Source organism: Rhipicephalus microplus, chromosome X, assembly GCF_043290135.1.
Source record: "Rhipicephalus microplus isolate Deutch F79 chromosome X, USDA_Rmic, whole genome shotgun sequence".
NCBI classification, from domain to species: domain Eukaryota; kingdom Metazoa; phylum Arthropoda; class Arachnida; order Ixodida; family Ixodidae; genus Rhipicephalus; species Rhipicephalus microplus.
This window is the reverse complement of record NC_134710.1, coordinates 55,356,002-55,375,977: the sequence shown is the minus strand read 5'-3', so window position 1 is coordinate 55,375,977 and position 19,976 is coordinate 55,356,002. Positions and strand designations below refer to the sequence as shown.

At 43.5% G+C, this 19,976-nt stretch overlaps 1 protein-coding gene and 1 pseudogene across 1 annotated transcript in view; one reads left to right on the top strand and one right to left on the bottom strand.

Annotated features, from left to right (window-relative positions):
* ERp44 (Endoplasmic reticulum protein 44) overlaps positions 1 to 19,753 on the top strand; it is a 59,982-nt gene extending 40,229 nt beyond the window's left edge. The window contains exons 10-12 of the mRNA XM_037427173.2: positions 3,910 to 4,051; positions 7,319 to 7,430; positions 19,278 to 19,753. Coding sequence (XP_037283070.1) covers positions 3,910 to 4,051; positions 7,319 to 7,430; positions 19,278 to 19,358 — 335 coding nt within the window. The 3' untranslated portion in view covers positions 19,359 to 19,753. The remainder of the gene's footprint in view (positions 1 to 3,909; positions 4,052 to 7,318; positions 7,431 to 19,277) is intronic.
* LOC142775326 (uncharacterized) lies at positions 17,482 to 18,408 on the bottom strand (annotated as a pseudogene).
* Positions 19,754 to 19,976: the final 223 nt, after the last annotated feature.

Here is a 19,976-nt window from a genome sequence, read left to right as displayed (position 1 = left end):
AGATGTTTGTTTTTTGTCGGACTGAGGTGCAACAACTGCGCCAATTCTACCAATTTGATGCAATTCCCCATTTTTGCACCATGCAGCACCAAAATGCCCGACCAGCCTCAAAATTTTCTCAGTTGCGCTAATTTCAGAGAGAAATAGAGGCCATGTACGTTGCCCACCTGCAGTTTGAGTCGTCAATCAATCCAAGCGTGCAGACTCAAACCTTAAACCATGGTAACTTAACCACGCTAATTTTAATCTCATTAGGTCAGGGCACTCGCGAGACGCGATCGACCAGATAAAGTAACAAAGCTGTGCGCCCATCAGTCCGCTGATCGCAACAGATATCTATCGGCGAGACAACGCATCTTAAAGACAAAAATGCGTTGCTGTAGCCACGAACGCTTCACAGGAAATATGAAGTTCCCAGTCAGCAAAAGCCGCTATGGCATGTTAGCAACTAAAGCTGGGAGCGCATACTGCGTTTTTCGCACATGAGCAGAGTCGACGTGCTGCGAACACAGCTGCGAACGCCGGCGTTTCCAGCGACCACGTTGGTCGCCATAGCAACAGCTCATAACATTTTTCTGTTTTGAATTTGCACTAGTTGCATCGTCCCGGCGATATCTGGTGCTAACGCTGGACCAACGGGCATGCGCCGCTGTTATTTTATCGGGTAGAATGCGACTTGCAAGCGAACCAAGATGTTTTACCCTAAACCCAATGCCCATCGTAAAAAGGGGGGGAGAGGTAGCAGTGTGCACAAATTTATTGGCCTTGTTCTAACTCGTACAGAACGCCGCTTATAGGAGCACTGACATCGAATTTACTCATGTCAAGGTTTTTGCGTCAACGAGTAGCGATCGATCCCCTAGTAGCAATTCGCGACCTAAAACACATCTGAGTGACGAATGAGTATCTGTAATATTGATTAATATATTCGCTGTCGAACGCGGTTCAAAATGGGTGGAAAGCCCACCAAATTGTAGTGCTGGAAGCGCTACCTCGCGGCCACGTCGGGGCCACTGCACAGCTGATGCCGTTTCCACAAAAAATGTTGACATCACACTGGCGTCTCGTCTGCTAGGAGCGCACGTACAGTCAGTCCAGCTATGTCTCTGAAAGCTTAGGTATGCCTCTGTCGCCAACATCGTCGTCCTCGCCGTCGTCGCGGTCAACATTGGCAAGTGATGATAACAGCGTCCTCGAATTGGGTGTCGGCGCGATTCGTGACGATCCTTGCTTGACAAGCTCCGCGTTAAATACAATGTATTTATCAGTTTCGGCCGTACCGTCAGAGCTCAGGAACACCAACTACGCACCTCATATCGTGGACGTTTGGCGAGTGAATCGCTGCTTTCAGCTGCAGCAGGGCACACGGTAGAAATAGCCCTGGCTTCAAGATGAGGCGTCGTACTGCCAGTGTTCGCCAACACAAGATTTACCCTGTAGCAGCTCGCCGCAAAGTGAAGAGAGCAAATGTGGCTGTTCTTCACAGGCGTCCAGTCCCTCTGTCCAATGGTGCGTACAAAGTCAACCCACTGGCTGCGTTTAGGTTCGTGGCTTGGAAAGGCATGAAACGCCACGCACTTTCCGCGCCTAGACGTGAAGGTTTTCACTATGCAGTAGTACCCCGACATTCTGGCACGTATTGTCCCTCTGAAAACGCAAATCAGTCGATGCGACTCGATGAATCGCAGGCACGCTTTAACACAGCAATGAGAGCCACTAGTGAGAGCATGGCTGGGAGGCGGCTCCAAACACACTCGGAGATCGTTGACGTCATCTTTACTAGTGTATCGTCACTCAGGATGGTATTTGTGGAATGTATCACACCGAACACGTAGCACTAGTGTTGATGTTGCAGAGCAGTCTATTTTTCGTTTTTTCTCCTTAGCTTTTCTACGCTGTTTGACGTCCCATTGAAATAAAATAACTTTGAGGCGATGAATGCCATTGCAATTTGGCCAAGAAGACCTATGCATACCAAGTGATCGAATGGTGGGCACATCTTGATCTTGAAATTTCATGTCAGTGCTCCTTTAAACCACCTTTGCCGCAAGACACTGGTGTCCTGCAAAAAAGCGTATTATCATTCGGAAGGGGCTGTTAACACTACACAGGACAGAAAATTTCGTTCAGTGGTATACTACTGCATAATTATGAGCCATAGTATGATCGCTGATGTCTGAATAAGTTACTGGAAATCATTTGGAGCAGTGTATGACACTTCTGCTGCCCTAAAAAAAAAAAAACTGTCCACGTTTTTTTTTTTTTTTTTTTTTTTGCCACCCCTACTCTTTAGTTTCACGAATCTCTTGATTTTCAAGGTCGCCAGTTTGGCAGATCTACATTTTAATTCACGGATTCTGTAAAAGGGTTTTACTGATGCGGCCAGTGCTAACGTGGACTTTATCATTGTTTGGTCAGTGGGGTAAATAGAAATGCTAGTTTTATTGAAAAGTGCTCATGTTTATTCTGCAGTATTTAGGTGATGTTGAATGGCTTGAAGATACATTTGTTTTCTAAATATAAGCCTTTTTTGCCCCAAATTTGGTCTTTGTGATAAAAGAAATAGATGTTTTATTTCACTTAACCTGCTCCAAATTTGCATTTTAGTGCTCCAAATGTAAGATTCTGCTGCTCTAAAAATTGCTCCCAATTCTGTTTAGGCTGTTGCACCTCATGTTAGATAATGTCTTAGTCACGGAGGAAAACATAGCTAAAAGTGCCCCAATACTTTGTAGAAAAGAAACTCATCACGATACTAATTGGGTTAGTATGAAGTGTATTATTGTATCTTCCTCCCTTTTACACTACTGTGAGTAAAATGGCACTCGAGGGTCGTTGCTATTGTCTTTTGCTTGAAACACAGGCAGATGACTGGAAAGCATTCCCAGGCATTGGGGAATGCAGTTATATGATGAGACCAGACAAAGCATGTGCTCATTGTGAATATGAACTGCCGGACATGTTCATAGTGTATTACTGTGTACCTTACTGATGCCCCCAGTAATATGCTGTTGGCTCATGTTGCTAGACTCAATATTTTAGCAGATAAAATTCACACTATGCACCCTGGATTTTATGCTTCTTAGAGTTCCAATGAGCTTTACGAGCCAGCAGAACTGACTTTGTCGGACAGTGTGATGCATCATAAGCCGTAAATATTAAATTTGGTTCTTGGGTGTGTCTGCCTGAAAAGATCAACTACCTGAAGGTCTGAAAGTGAAAATAAGAAATGTGTGATGCACCACACCTTCTCGAACTTGCTATTGCAACCTACAATGTAAAAGAAGGAAGGAAGGAGGTATGGTCATGCCTTTACTATTCTTTTTGTGAATGCCCTACCGTTTTTTCTCCTGAGGTACCTGGCTGTAATAGTTCTTGGGTATAACAATGTAGTAACTTATCATTTGACTATTGTTACGAGTTGGTTTAGCTGTTCAGCCTGTGGCAACTGGGATGTTGAGAGCACTGGACTGAGTATTAATTGCAGTTCAGGTTTTGAAGCTTGTGAAAGAATACTTATCCGTATGTATGTCTACATCTTTGCAGAAAAAGTTCCATGAGTATTCCGATGTTTGAAAATAGATTGGTAGTAGCTTGCTGAGAGCACTAGACTAAGTATTAATTGCAGTTTAGGTTTTGCAACTTGTGAAAGAATACTTATCTGTATGTACGTCTACATCTTTGCAGAAAATGTTCCATGAGTATTCAGACGTTTGAAAATAGATTGGTAGTAGCTTGCTGGTTGTAGTACTGAGCTTAACTTAAAGCAGCAGGTGCACCACAGATGGTTGCCACAGTCCAAAAAGTTTGTATGCATGGGCTTATGAAGTATAACTATGCCAATACCCATGTTAGTTTATGCTGGTTTGACCTATGCTTGCTTTAGTGCTGCTCGTATTGATATTACAGATGCCATTAACCCCCTCATTGCGGATGGAGTCAAGTTTGCCCACCCTTTGCAGCATTTGGGCAAAACAGTTAAAGACCTCCCTCTCATTGCCATCGACAGCTTCAGGCATATGTACCGCTTTCCAGACTTTGCTCACCTAAAGTGAGTAGCTCCTTTGTATTCTCTTTGCTTCTTTGAACACAACTAAATATGCATTCAGAAAGAACCTAGATCTTTATGTTAAATGTGTTCATTTTACAGTGCTGATGCAAAATGCAAGAACTCGCCTGGAGCTCTTAGGTTTGGATGTGTGCTAAATACTAACCCAGTGTGGTCAAAATTAATCTGTAGTACCTCTATGGCATGCCTTATAATCTTATTACGGTTATGTCAGGTGAAACCTTAGAAAATCTTTTTGTAAGCTTGTTATATAATTATAATTTTGCTTTGAAAAAGATGTACACAGCACATTGCTGTTGTGTTTGTGAGGTGCTTGTATATTGAAATGTGATATGAAAGCTTTCAGTGTAACAACTGGAATGCACAATACGTCAAGATAATGATGTCATGTCGCTACAAATCTAGCCACTAAGGTAGTGTTGAATCTGACGTAAAGTTTCAAGTTGAAATCGCACTGATATGAAACAAACTTCAAGTGATCTAAATGAAGGTTAATACATAACTTAGCCCTAAATTGTTGCATTTCAATGAAAGGGCATTGTGCCATGCACGCTTTTGAGAGAAGGTGTTCACTTGGTCTCTGAATCTGAACTGGTTAATAATTCATTATCTAGTATGCTACTGAGAAAATCACCACTCGACTCATTTGCTGCTCTCAAAACATCACACATAGCCATTGTGTAATCGTTGTGCATGTGAGTGTGCGTAAAAATGCTCTGTAGATGGGCGCCCATCAGAAAAAGGCATATAATTGTGAAACCTGCAGTTATACTCTCGTCGCGGGATTGAAACCCGGCTGTGGCGTTCCGAAATTTGGTAGGGGTAAAATTAAAATGCTTGAGGCCCTTGTAGAGTTAAACACTGTTAATTTGAAGTCACTGCGACCATGATGAATGTTTGAATTAAGCAGGTTGTCGAAATAACAGAACATACAAAAAGTGGGATGCAAGAAACTTGAAATTATTCAAGGTAATCGGGGCTGGTCGATTGCTGTGCTGGATAGTTTGCAGCTCCAAACGTTATGTTTTCCAGCAATGCCTGGTCACAATTTCGCCGCAAACTAAGGGTAATGCCAGGCCTTGCTGCTGCCACCGAAAAAAAAAAGAGAGAACTACGTGATTAACTATAAAATGTGCACTTGTGAAAAACAAGACGTCTTCACTGCAATACAGTAGTGACATGCAGGCAGCATGTCATCTGCATCTTACTGCGTCTGCACGCCATGGTGCGACCATTAGATTCTGGTAAAATAAAGATTTGAAATAATGGACATTGTGACGCAATTCGAGATGTGTTTTGGCCGGTAAACATTATCATTGAAGCTTTCAAACAGAGTTTTTGAAGGAGGCAATGCAGGCAAGAACTCCGCCTGCAGTGCTCAAATTACTGGAACAACTGACACTTGGGGGTTCGCATACATCGCGAATTCTGCCAGACTGTCCTTTATCAATTGCTTTTTTTTATCAGAAAGAGTAAATCATGACGTGCTGACGGTGTGAGAAACATGCAACATACTGCCTGCACGTCACTGCTGTGATGCAGTGAAGGATGCCTTGTTTTTGAGCAGGCACACATTTCAGCTTATTGGGAGACTATTTCTTTTATATAATTTTATTTTTTGTGCTGGAAGTACCGAGGCTGGGGTGCTCCAGCTGCCATTCATCAGTATCGCTACAGTACATTGCCTGGTTGCTCTCAAGGAATGCCATTTTTTTCGTGGATTTGCGGCGAAATCGGGATCGGCACACTGCACCCAGAGTTTTTGAATCAGCCAGACTGGTGCTGACCGGTGCTTCAAGTTTACTAAAAATTGCATTGCGAAATGCGGGACTGCGAAAGTACTTCGAACTAAGTGGGATTTCAAAATAACCGAGTACAAATTGATGAGGTTTTACTGTATTGAAGATTTAGGTGCACAATAATAAACACCAGATAGTCAGAATTTCTAGACCCCTGCACTGCGGCCTTCCTCATAATCGTATCATGGCTTTTGGGATGTAAAAACCCTAACAATTATTGTATTGTGTTAATTTTTATTCTTGCTGTGGATGGTGCATTTGCTGAGCTGTGTGTGCCGTCGGAGCACATGCATAAGCAGCATGCGGAATCCAGTCATCAAGTGAACAAAGCTAGAAGACTGGCTGTGAAATCTCAAGCAAAGGCTAGTCTGCTGAAACATTGGAGCAGAGATTAGCCTTGTTAGCACGTTATAAAAAAGCCAAACATGCCACAATTGCTACACTGGGTACCGGGAGACTATCCTTGTTAGCATTTGACCCTTTCATCTCAAATCGCTTATTTCCAATGTGTGCAGCTGGTTTTTACATTTTGAGATGCGCAAGGTTATGATAGTACAAAAAAAACTGAAAAAATCACTGCTCACACCTAATAGATAGCTATTACAGTGCCAAATAATTTAACAATTATTATTTAACAATAATATGGTAACTTTTGCCTAATTTATTACTTATAAAGTTATTTTGTTGGGATTGCATAATGTCCATTAAACAAGATTCAAATTTTCGGCACAAAACAAAAATAAATTACCTAGCTCTGCATGGTGAAACAAGCTGTCTCAGTGAAATGGGTTAACAGCATGACTGCTCCAGTAATATTTTTGCTCACACGTGACTTCGCCTGATTGTGTGTACCATGTAGGAAACTACATGTAGGGCAGATGCTAAATACGGGCTCTTCAGGAAGAACGCTCTATTTTTACCATGTGCTTGCTGACTTACCTACAACATGTGATTCCAATAGGAATCACTGAAAGGACTGAATAGCACTAATAGACACTCCACAAGATTTGCAATAGAGCTTAACCTTAATGAAACACTGTGTGCATAGTCTGAAAAACCAAGTCATAATGGCTTTTGTTCATGATAACTAAATTTACGCAGTTAAACATCAGCCAGATTTTTGGGTTTTCTAGCTTGCAAGCGTCTTTTCACTACAGGTGGGATGCTTTCGATGTGGTGAAAGGGTAACTACTCAATTGAAAGAGATTGTTTTCTCATAAGTGTCCCTTTATTGCGCTTGTCCATGTTTTATAATGATATATTAAACTTCAAAACGAGGCTCTCTAAAGGTTGTCATACAATTTAAAATGTAGCACAGGTGTTATGAAAAAGCTTACTATCTTTTTGTTTTCCCTTTTCTGTTTTTTGTATTGTTGGCAGTCAGCAGTGCAAATTATCCTCCTAATGCAATGCATTTATGCTTTTGTGTTTGTATGTTGGCCATTTTCAGAGTACCTGGAAAGCTCAAGGCATTTGTAGATGACCTGTATTCTGGGAAACTTCATCGAGAGTTCCATTATGGCCCTGATCCCACGGTAGGAGGGGCTGAAACTGAAGCTCAGGTATGCTTCCAAATACAGTCGAACCTCAAAATAACGAGCCTCGATGTAATGATATTCACATTGTAATAGACTGTTTTTATTATGCAATTTAGATAAATAATGCTGTGTTAAAGTTTCAATTCAAATGAAATCCTCATGCATTGAATGGACACACCTGGCAATATCCTTGAAAAATTAAATAGAAGAACATTGTTTGAGAGAGGATTATACGCAACTTTTTATGTGTAAACATTGCAAGCTGCTGCCAAAAAACATTTTCGAGTGAATAGAGTGGAATGCACCGTTGCACTGTCCCTTTTTTTTGTGTATGTGTGTTTTGTGTGTGTGTGTGTGTGTTAAATGTTTACTGCGCCCCTCGCCTCAATCACTACAAATACGATTAAGAATGACATGCACAGCACAATGATGAAAATAGTAATGGTGAAGGCTCTGCTGATTGAAATCTTAAGTTTGACAGCAACCCATCTCATCGGGAAATGCCTAGTGTAGACACTAAAGTATACACTGAACAAAACCTTTACTTGATGTTTCGGCACCCCACGCAAGAGCCTTGTTCATAGTCAACGCGGAGAGTGTGTCACGGCCAGAAACAGCAGACAGCATACCGTATTTTAGCGCGTATAACCCGCACCAAAAACCCAAAAGTTTCAGTGGCAAAGTAGAGGTGCGGATAATACGCGGGGTTTTTTCCTATAGTGCTGCTTCACAGCAATACGTGTTGTGCTGTGAAACCCCTTAACAGTGTAGCGAAGGCTACGGAGGTGGTTTCCGCAAATTCGTGTTGCTCCGCAAGTAGCACGGCAGCTTGCGGCCGATTTTGGTTTCGCTTGCTTGCATCGTTGAAGCATTTAGAAAAACATTTGGGGAGAGACAATTCGATTGTTCAGTGTAAAATCTCACTGTCACATCACAAGTATATTTTTTAGACGTTCGCGGCCGCTCAGTGACCCTTCACATGTCCCTACGTCACAGACGCCATGTTTACTTTTGGAAAGGGCTTGCCGAAAAGGTGGTGCTGTCTAAGAAAGTTCCATAATAAATAAAGTAAGTTCCATAATAAATAAAGCAGTATTTATTTCAGCAAGGCAAATGAGATGTTATAGTGCCTATAGAGATATTATCAGTAAATTTAATGTACTACTTTTTGACGCGGTAGCAGGCATGCATTTCGGTTATGTTGTTTCCAGGGTGCTGTTACAGTGTACTAAAAGGGGTAGTGCTGTCAAGTTGTCGCCGAGTGTGAGCGCTCTTTACCTCGCTGATACCGCTAGTTCTCCACATCTCGACCCGTTCGCCAAGCCTAAGTCGATCTGTTCTGTCACCATGAGTAGCGTACGGGGGCAGGCCTTCATGGCACAGCAAAAGCTTAAGATCATCGCCGTTGCCAAGGAATTTGGAAATTACGAAGCGGGAAGACTGCACGATGTGGACGAGTCCTGCGTGCGACTGTGGAGAAAGAAGAAAGAGAGCCTATAAGCTGCGCACCGCGACCGTAGGTCATTTCGTGGCCCCAAGACCGGCGCCTACCCTGAGCTGGAGGTGGAGCCAGTAAAGTTCATCGAAGATGTGAGAAGCAGGGGTCACGCCGTATCGACCGAGATGGCCCAAGTGGAAGCGGGCGACTTTCGAGAGAGCTAGGCCTACCTCACTAGTTTCGTGCGAGCCGCGGATGGCTGCACCGCTTTATGAAGCGGCAAGGGCTCTCAATCAGACGGCGGACTACAATATGTCAACGCTTGCTGGCTTCTTATGAAGAGAAGCTGTTCAAGTACCAGAGATATGTAATTGGCCTGCGAAAGCAGCACAATTACATTTTCTCGCAAATCGGCAATGCGGATGAAACTCCTGTTTATTTTGAAATGCCGTTGGACACAACGATTGAGAAGACGGGCAGCAGTTCGGTGAGCGTGCTGACCGACGGGAACACGAAACTGCGCATCACAGTCTTGCTTTGTGCCCTCGCCGATGGCACGCAACTGCGACCGTACGTCATCTTGAAAAGGAAAACTCTACCAAAGGTTCATTTTCCTGCCGGTGTGGTGGTGCGCGCACACGAGAACGCATGGATGAACAGTGACTTGTTCGTAGACTGGATCAAGACGGTATGGGAGAAGAGGCCCGGTGCGATGCTCGCAAAGAGGTCCATGCTCGTTCTTGACTCGTTCCGCGGCCACACAGCTGAGGAAGTGAAGGACCGCCTTTCACGCAACGGCACCAACTTGGTTGTTATACCCGGTGGAATGACGTCAATGTTGCAGCCTCTAGATGTGTCGCTTAACAAGCCCTTCAAAGCGCATGTCAAGCACTATTACGCCGAGTGGATGGCCCAAGGCTGCTACGACTTGACGCCGACAAAACGAGTTCGAAGGCCTGATATTGCCCTATTGTGCAAGTGGATTGTCGAGGCATGGAAGGCCATTCCAGGTGAGATGGTGCGAAAAAGTTTCAAGAAATGCTGCATCACAAACAACATGAATGGAACCGAAGATGACCTTGTACATAATAGTGAGGACTGCGGCTCAAGTGATGACAGTGAGTGAATTGTGACTGGCCTTGCAGCCAGCGTATTCTGCTTGCTAAATAAAGCATTTTCTGTCTACATATGTGCTATGTTGCTTGAGCAGTAGCTTTTGTACAGCCTTTCCTGTATATCAAATGTGCGGGCAATACGCGAGGATTTTTTTTTTCTTTCTCTGTGAGCTGAAAGTGGGGGTGTGGATTATTGCAGGGGCGGGTTATACGCGCAAAAATACGGTAAGGGTTAATCGAACCAGTAAACACACTTGCATTGACAATTAGCTGGTGACTTTTATTTTCACATGAACTTTGTTCCTAGTCATTCCTCAAAGAATTTTAATAATCAATCGCAGTATACATTGCTGCAATCAAGGCTCAGCGACGATTTTTTGAAAAATAGTTCTGTGATACAGTACAAGATACTCTGGCAAGAAGTGCTGTATTTACTCGCATGATCCTCTCGCTCCCCCTCCCCATGGAAAACTGATGCAAAGTTGTGGGTGCGAGAGTAAATGAGAGAAAATTTTCCGCTAAAACATACTGAGAGCTAAGAAAAGAAGAAAAAAAATAAAAACGAAGCGGCCGCAGATTGGGATTTTTATGCAGCCAACTACAAGCCTTGAGAAGTTCTAATTGACTTCGCAACAACACCACAGGTTCAATACGAATCAAGATTTATTTGCAGACACTAAAGCCACCAGCAAACAGTATCCCAGAGGTCTCAACACAGAGACCGTTGCGGAAATCAAGAAGTGCCGCCTCAAACTGGCGGATGTTTCCCATTCGTAGGCTCGCGAAAAGCCCGACGCGTCTTGTTGGTGGCTTTCGGCTGCTCATGCTGCTGCCATTAGTAGGGAACGCAAAACTCGTCGACTATTATTTGCTAATATAGACCTTATAACGAAGCAGCTAATGCCTATTTCTTAAGTGGGACCAGCTTTGTTTAACTCTAATGAGATATCTGTTCATAGCCCGAAAGTTTTGTCTTTATTATTGATAATGGCATACAGTCGACATCCAATTTCCCGAACCCTCAAGAGACCGCGAAAACGTCCGCAAAATCGGGCAGTCCAGAAAAACGAATGCATGTGAACACGCACATTTTTTTGTAGGTATTTGTCGCAGACGGAGAGGCCAACGGCTGAAATACAAGATTCCAAACGCAATTCATTCAATGAATCGTCTAGGTGGCTCTGAAAAGAGCCATTTATATAAAAAAAAATATCAGACGTGGCCGGCGCTACCTCATAGGTCAGCAGAAAGAAGTCGCTTATTTTCTTTTGCACGGCATTCCGCTTGCCTGCGATTATGTCTGCCTCAATTTCAGTCAATGTTATGTTGCCGCTGTACACCGATGACAGTGTCATCAGTGCTCGCATCAACTCCGAGCTTAACCGTGTAGGAGATGGTTCTTCATTCTCAGTGTCGAAGTTGTCGGAATCCTCTGTAACTTGACGAAGGATTTCATCATCGGTCAAGTCCGCACATAGCTCGAGGTCTTTGTCAGCGTTGGCAAAGCTCTCAAGGGTTATCCTAGCTGGAATCGACACGCCGGATGTGCGCAGATCGTCGAAGACAACATGCGCGGATGGCAGATCATCACACATGCTGTCCACTTAGGGCGAGACAGCCGTCTCCGCGTCGAATGTGAAACCCGCGTGGTGAAAACAGTGCTGCATAGTCTCTTGCGTAACCGCCTTCCACGATTCAACTAGCATGCCGACGGCAGACCTGAGGTTAACAGCGTAGCTTTTCTCGTTGTCGGAGCAGAGCACCATGCGGCTGAGCACGCATGATCTGTAATGATGCTTCAAGTTCGGAATTGAGGCTTGGTCCATCAGCTGCAGGATTGCTGTGGTCTTAGGTGGCAGAAATTCAATCTGTATAGCCTTTAGGTCCTTGATGTGGTCATGCGCAGCGCAGTGGTCATGCACAATGCGAACCAGGGCAAACACCCTGGCTCGCATTCTTCTTTCCAGCCCCGGTTGATTTGGCAGCCACTTCCAAAATCTTCGCCTTGTTTTTGATGAAGTCTAAAACAGTTTGCTTTGAAATTCCGAACTCCTTCTCCACCTCTCCCTGCGATCAACGGTGTTGGACCTGTTCAATGATAGCGGCTTTCTTCTCCATCGTGAGCCTACGGAGGGGCTTTGTGCGCTTCGAAGGCGCGGACGAAGACGGAGGAGCAGTCGGTGCCATCGCTGTAAACGGCGAATTCGCTCGACAAAAAGCGGAGCACTACACAGCTAAAAGCTCGGGGGTTGCTGAAGGTCTGGAAACGTGATTACTGAAGATAGCGCGCAGCAGCAAATGATCAACCGAAGACATGAGCGCAGAGCTGAGAAAACAACACTTGAACGGTTGGCTTGGCTAAGCCGCTAAGCTACGGCTGGCAACGGATTGACACGTGTGATTTCAAGGTTATGGCAGCCGCGGCGCAGTGCGGCGGTTGGTGGCAGTGCTGCTGGCCATACCTGCGATGCCAGTATGGTGGATTCGAGAATATGAAAACAACCAAAATGGCGGCGGCGGTGATTTTGGGTCGGTGATTAACAGTAAAAAGTCTGGGAAATCGGACGCCGAAAGCGATAAGCTTCCAGAATTTCAGACTTTTTAATACGTATGACTCTATGGGGGGACTTGACGGTGCCACAGATGAGTCAGGAAAATCGAGCATGTCCGGAATTTCGGGTGTCTAAGAAATTTGACATCGACTGTACTAGCTTGAATCCAAAACAATGGATTGGATTTGTCTGGCTCCTGAACATGATAGCTCTTTATACATTGTGCTGTAAGTGGATTTTGCGTGATACCTTTGCAATTGATGGACAGTGCTGCTCTACTTGCCGACAAGCTAGCAGATTGCAACCTACTTGAAAGAACAGCGTTAGGAATTCCAACACACAATGGCACAAATGCTTCTGTGAAATCTTACCTTGTCTGTAAGCATATTACCATTTCTCTAATACTGCATGCTCCGATAGGTGTAGAGCAGCAAGAATGCTGATAGCGTGTGTGTGTGTTTTATTCTTATTTATTTTGTGAAGACAAGAACTATAGTCAGCGCTAACAATTCATTAAAAACACAAATCGGCAAAGATTTCTCATGTCCTACTGATCTACTGGCATAAAGCATTCGCCAACATCATAGAGTATTCACTAACATGCAGTCTTTTACCAGAGTCAGTTTTGGTTTTATTATTTTTTCTCCAAGAGAATTTGGGCCGCCCAGTAACGTTTATAAAGTACTGTGGTGGTATAAAGCATCACAAGATATCACTGTTGTTCACGCTATTGCCAATTATAGCTCTGCTTCCCTGTTGATTCGGAGCGGTGAAAAAAAAAGAAAAGCAACTAAACCATGATATAAAAAGAAAAACACAGTCGAACCCACTCATAGCGTTCTGCTTCTAACAACTATATCGGTTGTTGTGCCATCAACGTTTATATGTTTTGTATATTATAATAACCTGCTTACTACAATGCACCCATGCTGAATCATCAGTTTTAACAATGAAGTCTGGCTGCTACGTGTCTTTGTTGAAAGCAGTGGTGGAACAGCTGCGCCACTCGCACCATTTTACATGAAAGTTGGTTACCTGCACCATCCTGCACCAAACAACCCCTGTTGCGGCAAAATCGTTTATCAGCGCTGTCTTGTGCGCTGGTACTTAAATTGAACCGCAAGGTGTGACAGCCATCAAGCATTGAGCCTGGCAACATGTCTGAAAGATCATATTTCTGGTTTCATCAAGGCTGTGATTGGCTATGCAAGTTGTCTCAGCAAGCCCTACGAGGTACAGAAAAAAATGGAAAAAAAGAGGGAGGCAAACGAGGGGGCAACGTTTTCTACTGTAAAACGGAAGGAAAAGGATGACACAAATGTGTGTATATAGCTAAATAAGGCAACTGCACAATTTAGCTTAGTGTTTTCGAAATGTTGCTTTGGACAAATGCTGCTCACTAAGTCTGTGAAACCGGGGCTACATCTGATCTTAAAAATCTGTATGCTCCAAACTTGCTCCAAAAGGTCTGTCTGGTTGCTCTAAGCCCGCTTCAAAAAGTCTTTCTGGATGTTCCAAGCCTGCTACAAAAGGGACTTCTACATGTTCTTAGGACTGCTCTCAAGTTCATTTATCCTATTCCAGCTCTGTGAAGTGAAAAGTTTTTGAACATGAAACGTTTGTAAGGAAAGAACAAAGCAAAAAATTCGAGCCGCTACACATCTACCAAGGGTCGTCTCGCACTCGTACACTGTCTTGCACTATTCTCATAATCCACAGGTCTTTGTGCCTCTTCTGTTGCCTTTCCACCCCTCCAAACATCAGTAGGTTATACTGTGCTATCCTTGAAAATGCCAATGGATTGCCCCAAGTCAACACCCCCTAGAAGTTTCTTGGTGGTGTGGCCCAAGTGCACTACCTGCGATCACAGTCGGCTCGCTCGCCCCTCATTTCGTGCAGCTGTACGAACTTTGGGTCAAACATTCAAGGCTGGCGGACATTAGGATTCCTCATGCTAGCCAGTGAAAAGCACAATGGCATGGCACTTGTGGCAATCTCACCCTAGCATTTCTCAAGCTGCAGCAACAGGCGCGCAGCACGTGTTCTATGAAGGTTATGCAGTCAATGCCAGGGCGCTTGCTGTATCATACGCAGGCATTTGTCGCGAAACCGTGTTATGGCATGCCCACTCCGTTAATGAATTATCACGTGCCCTTGAAAATCAAATGAGGTTGAATGGCCATATCTTTTTGTGAAAAGTGGTAAGTCATCTCTCTTGCACCAGCAGATTGCCTTAGCTTTGCACCTTATCTTTGCATGTGTACATTGGTACTCATTTGTTTCTTTCTACCTGTACACAAGTAAACGACAATATCCATCTTTTCTTTTTCTATGAAGCCTAATACACAGTGGCAGCCACCACAACTATTTTGTCTTGTTTCAGATACACAAAATAGTTGTTCACTCCTGCTTGTAGTATAATAAATAAACAGATAAGCACTATGAATCTCACTCAAAAAAATAGCTGTTTACTTGTTTATTTCAAAATTTTTCCATTTTTCCTGACCAAATCTCGCTTCGGCTCGTCTTGATTAAATTTCATCACTTCCTTATGTGTAGTTTCGGTCTAACAAAACAAAGAGACTGCGTCTTCTGTAAACGCGTCTGTGCAGTGCACTTGGCAGTTTCTGCAAATAGGCAGCATGAATGGTGGTCCGGGGCATTTGGGTGAACGCTTATCAAATGTGTACCGTACACATACAACTGTGTGAGGCCACATGCATTGCCAAGCACTTTGCTGAAGGTACCCCTATTGTAAGTTTTGTCAGCGATTAAGCTTTACTGGCATGTTTCCTGCCTGCTGCTATCACGCCTCCACTCTTTTCCGCTGATTATCTATAGTATTGCCGCATTGTGCCATTACAATGTCCCCTTTAGATTTTTTTTATTAGCTCAGGTGCAATTTGGCATTGTGGCAAAACTACCTTCAACTCTACTAAAGCCACGAATGGACCAACTGGTGAAAGCGCTGATTCAAACCTACTGACATGGCAGAGGTGGGGGTTTCAATCAATGTCGTTTTGCACCAGTAGTTTGGCCAGAAAGTAGGAAAGATCAGACACTGAAGAGCTGCAGTGTCCAAAATTTCAGACGTTCTTATGCATTGACATTTATGTGGTCATGTGATGGGGCTACGAAAGCGTCTAACTTTCAAGCATGTACTAAAAGTTGGCAGTGGACTCTATTTTGCTTTTTTCTTTGTTTTTTATTCAGCCCGTTTAACAATTATTTGTTATAGTGAAATTTTCATGGCGCTTCATTCTTGTTATAATTGGGTTCGACTGTATATTTAAGTCAAATAGCTAGGTGGTTCTGTATTAAAGAATCGCAGAGAATAAGCATACTGGGTGTTTTACGCTAGTAGAACCAAATCTTTGAAAAGTTCTTAACCTTGACTGAATGAAATCGTCATGTGGAGCTCGTAATGGTATTTTTATATTTCTCTTAATTCTTCAACTAACATCAGTTATGCAATATTTTAAAATTTGAAGCATTTCTTCGTGTACTGCAGACACTTTGAGTTTTTCTATCTACGTATCTGTCTGTCCGGCCGTCGGGCCGTCCATCTAGCCGCCTGCGTTTTGGGGCTTTCGCGATCACCTGGGGTAGACCAAAATTAGTACGGGAGGGTAAAAGAGTTTGACGGTCTAATCATGGGATGAATAATGTGAAAATGCCGTTGCATAAAAGTTGAAACTCTTTCCTGCAGACGCGTGTGGCACATACCCATATACCGTGGTATGTGTGTATGCGCCAGAGGTGTTTGACAGTTTATATCTACTGATGAACGGCAAGAACATACATCGCTAATTTAAATACAAAAGTGTTAAGAAAAAACATCGGCAGCTTTCACCTGATGAATGCAAAAAATAAATGTTATGGCCCCAGTAGGAATCGAACCCAAGCATTCTGCGTGGCAATAAAGTATTTTACTGCAGAGCCGTGCCAGGTCTCGGAAGTACTTTAGAAAAAGACCTATGCTGGCGTGATGTTGGTGAAACACCAATATTGGTTGCAGGGCTGCTCATCTAATTTTATAAACATTATAATGAGGGAGGCGTCGTGTCGGTTAGCATCAATTGTCATTAAGCACCATCCACTGAAGTTGGTCTTTGAGCACTATCCATGACTACCTTCCTCACAAGGACTACATTCTAACATACCGTTTTGGTGTTGCTAATGCCCACGTTGCTATTGGCATTGTTGTGCAATTGTAAACAACTGGTTATATCAATCATATGCCACTCTTCAACATACCGTAAAATCCAGAGCAAGCGCCTCCCCCCATGGAAGTTGAAATTTCTAGCAAAGTTGTGTGTGTGTGTGGGGGGGGGGGGGGGGGCGTCATCTTGGAATGGCACCAAAATTCAAGAGGTGGCAAAATTTTCACTCCAGAAAAAAAAAAAAAAAAAAACGCCGCGTGCATGAATTCAAATTTTATTACAGTGAACTTTATTTAGGCCCAGAATTCATTGTAGCTTTTAATCACTTTTGAAACGTCAAAAGACTTCTCCGAGTCAATTGCAAAAAATGGGTCGCAGCATTCCACTTGATGCCTGCCGCTGTCTTATGGCACCACAGCTCCAATATCGGCCAGTCTGCTGTGCCTGTTGCCATCCTCCGAGCCATCGAGTGCGTTACTAATGCCGCATCCGTTCAAGGATCGTGCCACTGTCTCCTCAGGTACAGCAGCCCGCGCCTCGGCAACAAAATCGAGCACATGTTGACGTGACAGGTTCTTCAAGTTTGCTTTTGGTGTTCATGCTTCTTCACGCATATACTGCTCCCACTAATTCCGCAAGGTGGACTTAAACAGCTTATTTCAATACACGTCAGCAGGCTGCAGAATGCTCATGCACCCCGCAGGCACATAAAAGCATGTTTGTGTCGTACTCTTCGAAGGAATTTCTGGTGTCTTATGGATGGGCACCTTGTCCAACACTAGTAAGTGTCGTACGTCGTCGGTGTTATTCAGCTGTTTTTTGTGCCAGTGAAACGAACATTTGCTACGAATGAGAAAAAAGTCAGCTTTGTGATAAAATGAACTAAGCGACAATGTGACCCTTCGCCCGCATAAAAAAAATGAAGTTATTCACACCTGGTATGCAAAGGCCCGCAAAGGCCTTGGCTGGAATTTTTCCACTTTGCTCCTTGAAGATAAGGCCGGGAGCTTGTGGCCGTTGACACAAGCAGCTAGGCTAACCGTGAAACCTCGCCAGGCACATCCAGTGTTCGCAATCAATATGGTGCTTTCGCGAACCAAGTTGTTCGCCCTGTTGGCAGGGTTGTCTATTTGAACCATCATCTCATCCATGTTGGCCATGTTATATAAAATGTAGGCATTGGGTCGTCGCAGCAAGTTCCCGGAAGACCAAAAGGCACTTGCTGCCTCTGAAAGTACATCAGGCGTCTTCTGGCTCTCGTTCGTAGTGCGGCGCATTGCAACGCCGTACTGCTGTTTTCAGCAATTTATGTAATGGCTAGAGGCTACGAAGTTTCCCAACTGCATGCTGTTGGCAATATTGATGGCCTCTTCGGAAAGAATCCGGTTGGTGACGGCTCATCCTGCACATTTTTCACGGTCAAGGTACTCGAAGGGAGGCATCGTTCAAGTGTTCGCTGTACACTGGTGCGCCATTACTGAGCTTCCTTTGAAGTTTTGCTTTTCCACTGTTTAGCTGTAGCAAATTGTCGAACTTCTTCTCCCATTCCCGTATCTGCTTCCGGTCCAGCTTGTAATGTTAAAACATCTGGTGAATGTTCTATTCGTCTTCTCGATGCCATTGAATAACGATTTTCTTGGCCACTGTGTAGAACTGCATAGGCATGGCGGAGCAATCGGGCTGCAGTGCAAAGCAGGATTGGATTGGATTGGATTGGATTGAGGAGGGGGGCTTGCTCGGAATTTCACAGGTTGGGGCACTTGCTCGGATGTTTACAGTATATGTCTGTACATACAACAAACATTAGTGCATATGTTTAGCGTCATTTCGTAATGTTAAGCTCAACCAAAAAATTACACTTCAGTCACCTTTCCTCTACATGCTTCACATGACATCGATTGGCATGGTACGTGGGATCTGCCGAATTTTTTAATATTAACTTTTTGGCCAGTTGCGCATTTAAAAAGAACTGACATAATTTCTTTTTGGTGGTGTGCATGCTGCACGGTGAATATTTTTCTACTTTTAAAGAAAGCCTGCGAAATATAATATTGTGTGACTGCACTCATGCGCTGATGTACTGCAGTGCTTCCCAATCTGCTTCAAGCAAAACTGTGATATCACATGTTACATGGAATGACATATGTGAATGATGCTAAGTTGGTTAGTGCTTAGCATACTTTGGTCTTTTGACTTTGCCATACACTTTAATTTGAAATGTGTTCTTTATCAATGTCAGGAGGTAGCATCAACTGTCAAAGAATCGAAAAAAGAAAAAAAAATGCATAAGCCTGTAGCGTTTGGCAGGTTTATAAAATCTTTGGGACATTATTCTATCAAATGGGCATTGTGCAGAACGTCACCATTAAACTCTGTCAGTGCAGTGCGGATGTCAACATGGTGATACCTTGCCGCTTATATTGAAGTCGGCTTTGCTTGGTATTCTTGTGTGATTTTTGCTCTGACATCTCTCTGTATGCTCGTACTTCGTGCATTGATGTGCAAACTGCCACAGAGTGTTCTAGATTCTAGAAAGTGATGTTCGACACGTACTATGCAACATTTTTTTCTGCACTGTTCAACAAAGTAATGTTTATTTGCAGGCTACTGATCCGCCCGAGTCTACATTCAAGAACTTGGCTCCATCTCGGCAACGATACACTATACTGAAGGATGAACTGTAGTAGAGCTATCAGAAAGAAACTGTACAGTCCGACTAATGGTCACTGCATTTTTCTAGGGTCATGAGATGTGAGGAGTGTGGTTATTGCTAAGCTTATGGCAGTAAACATTTCTTAGTGCTTTGTATATTTTTTTTTCTTTCCTTTAAGAGATTTGATTACAGGCCTGCAGCACTGAGCACAAAATGGTTTAGAAAGAGAAATAGAAAATCATGTTTTAGAGTGTTGTCTTCAATTATTTTTATGTTTACTACTGCCGACAGGTGCTGTGATTAAGATAGTGTGATTTTGGCAATGTACTCATGGACTACATGCCCCTGTTTCATTCCTTCAATTCCATTGGCTCATGCTCATTTTTAAAGAGTTTTGTTGAATACATCTCCTTTGAAGTTGTTGAATTGGCCGCATGTGTCTGTTTTGTGCAATATTTGTTGCAAAATGATAGGAAGCCATGGCTATTCTCGTTACTATAAAGTGCAGCATTTGGCTGCACTTTGGTTTTCTTAAGGCGTTTGGTTTTTATACTTTAGTGCAGGAACCACATTGCGTCCATAGCATTTTTTTATTATTAATTTCGGGTTATTGTTGCAGATGTCAGTTGCGCCGTTTTGCCTGTTTTTT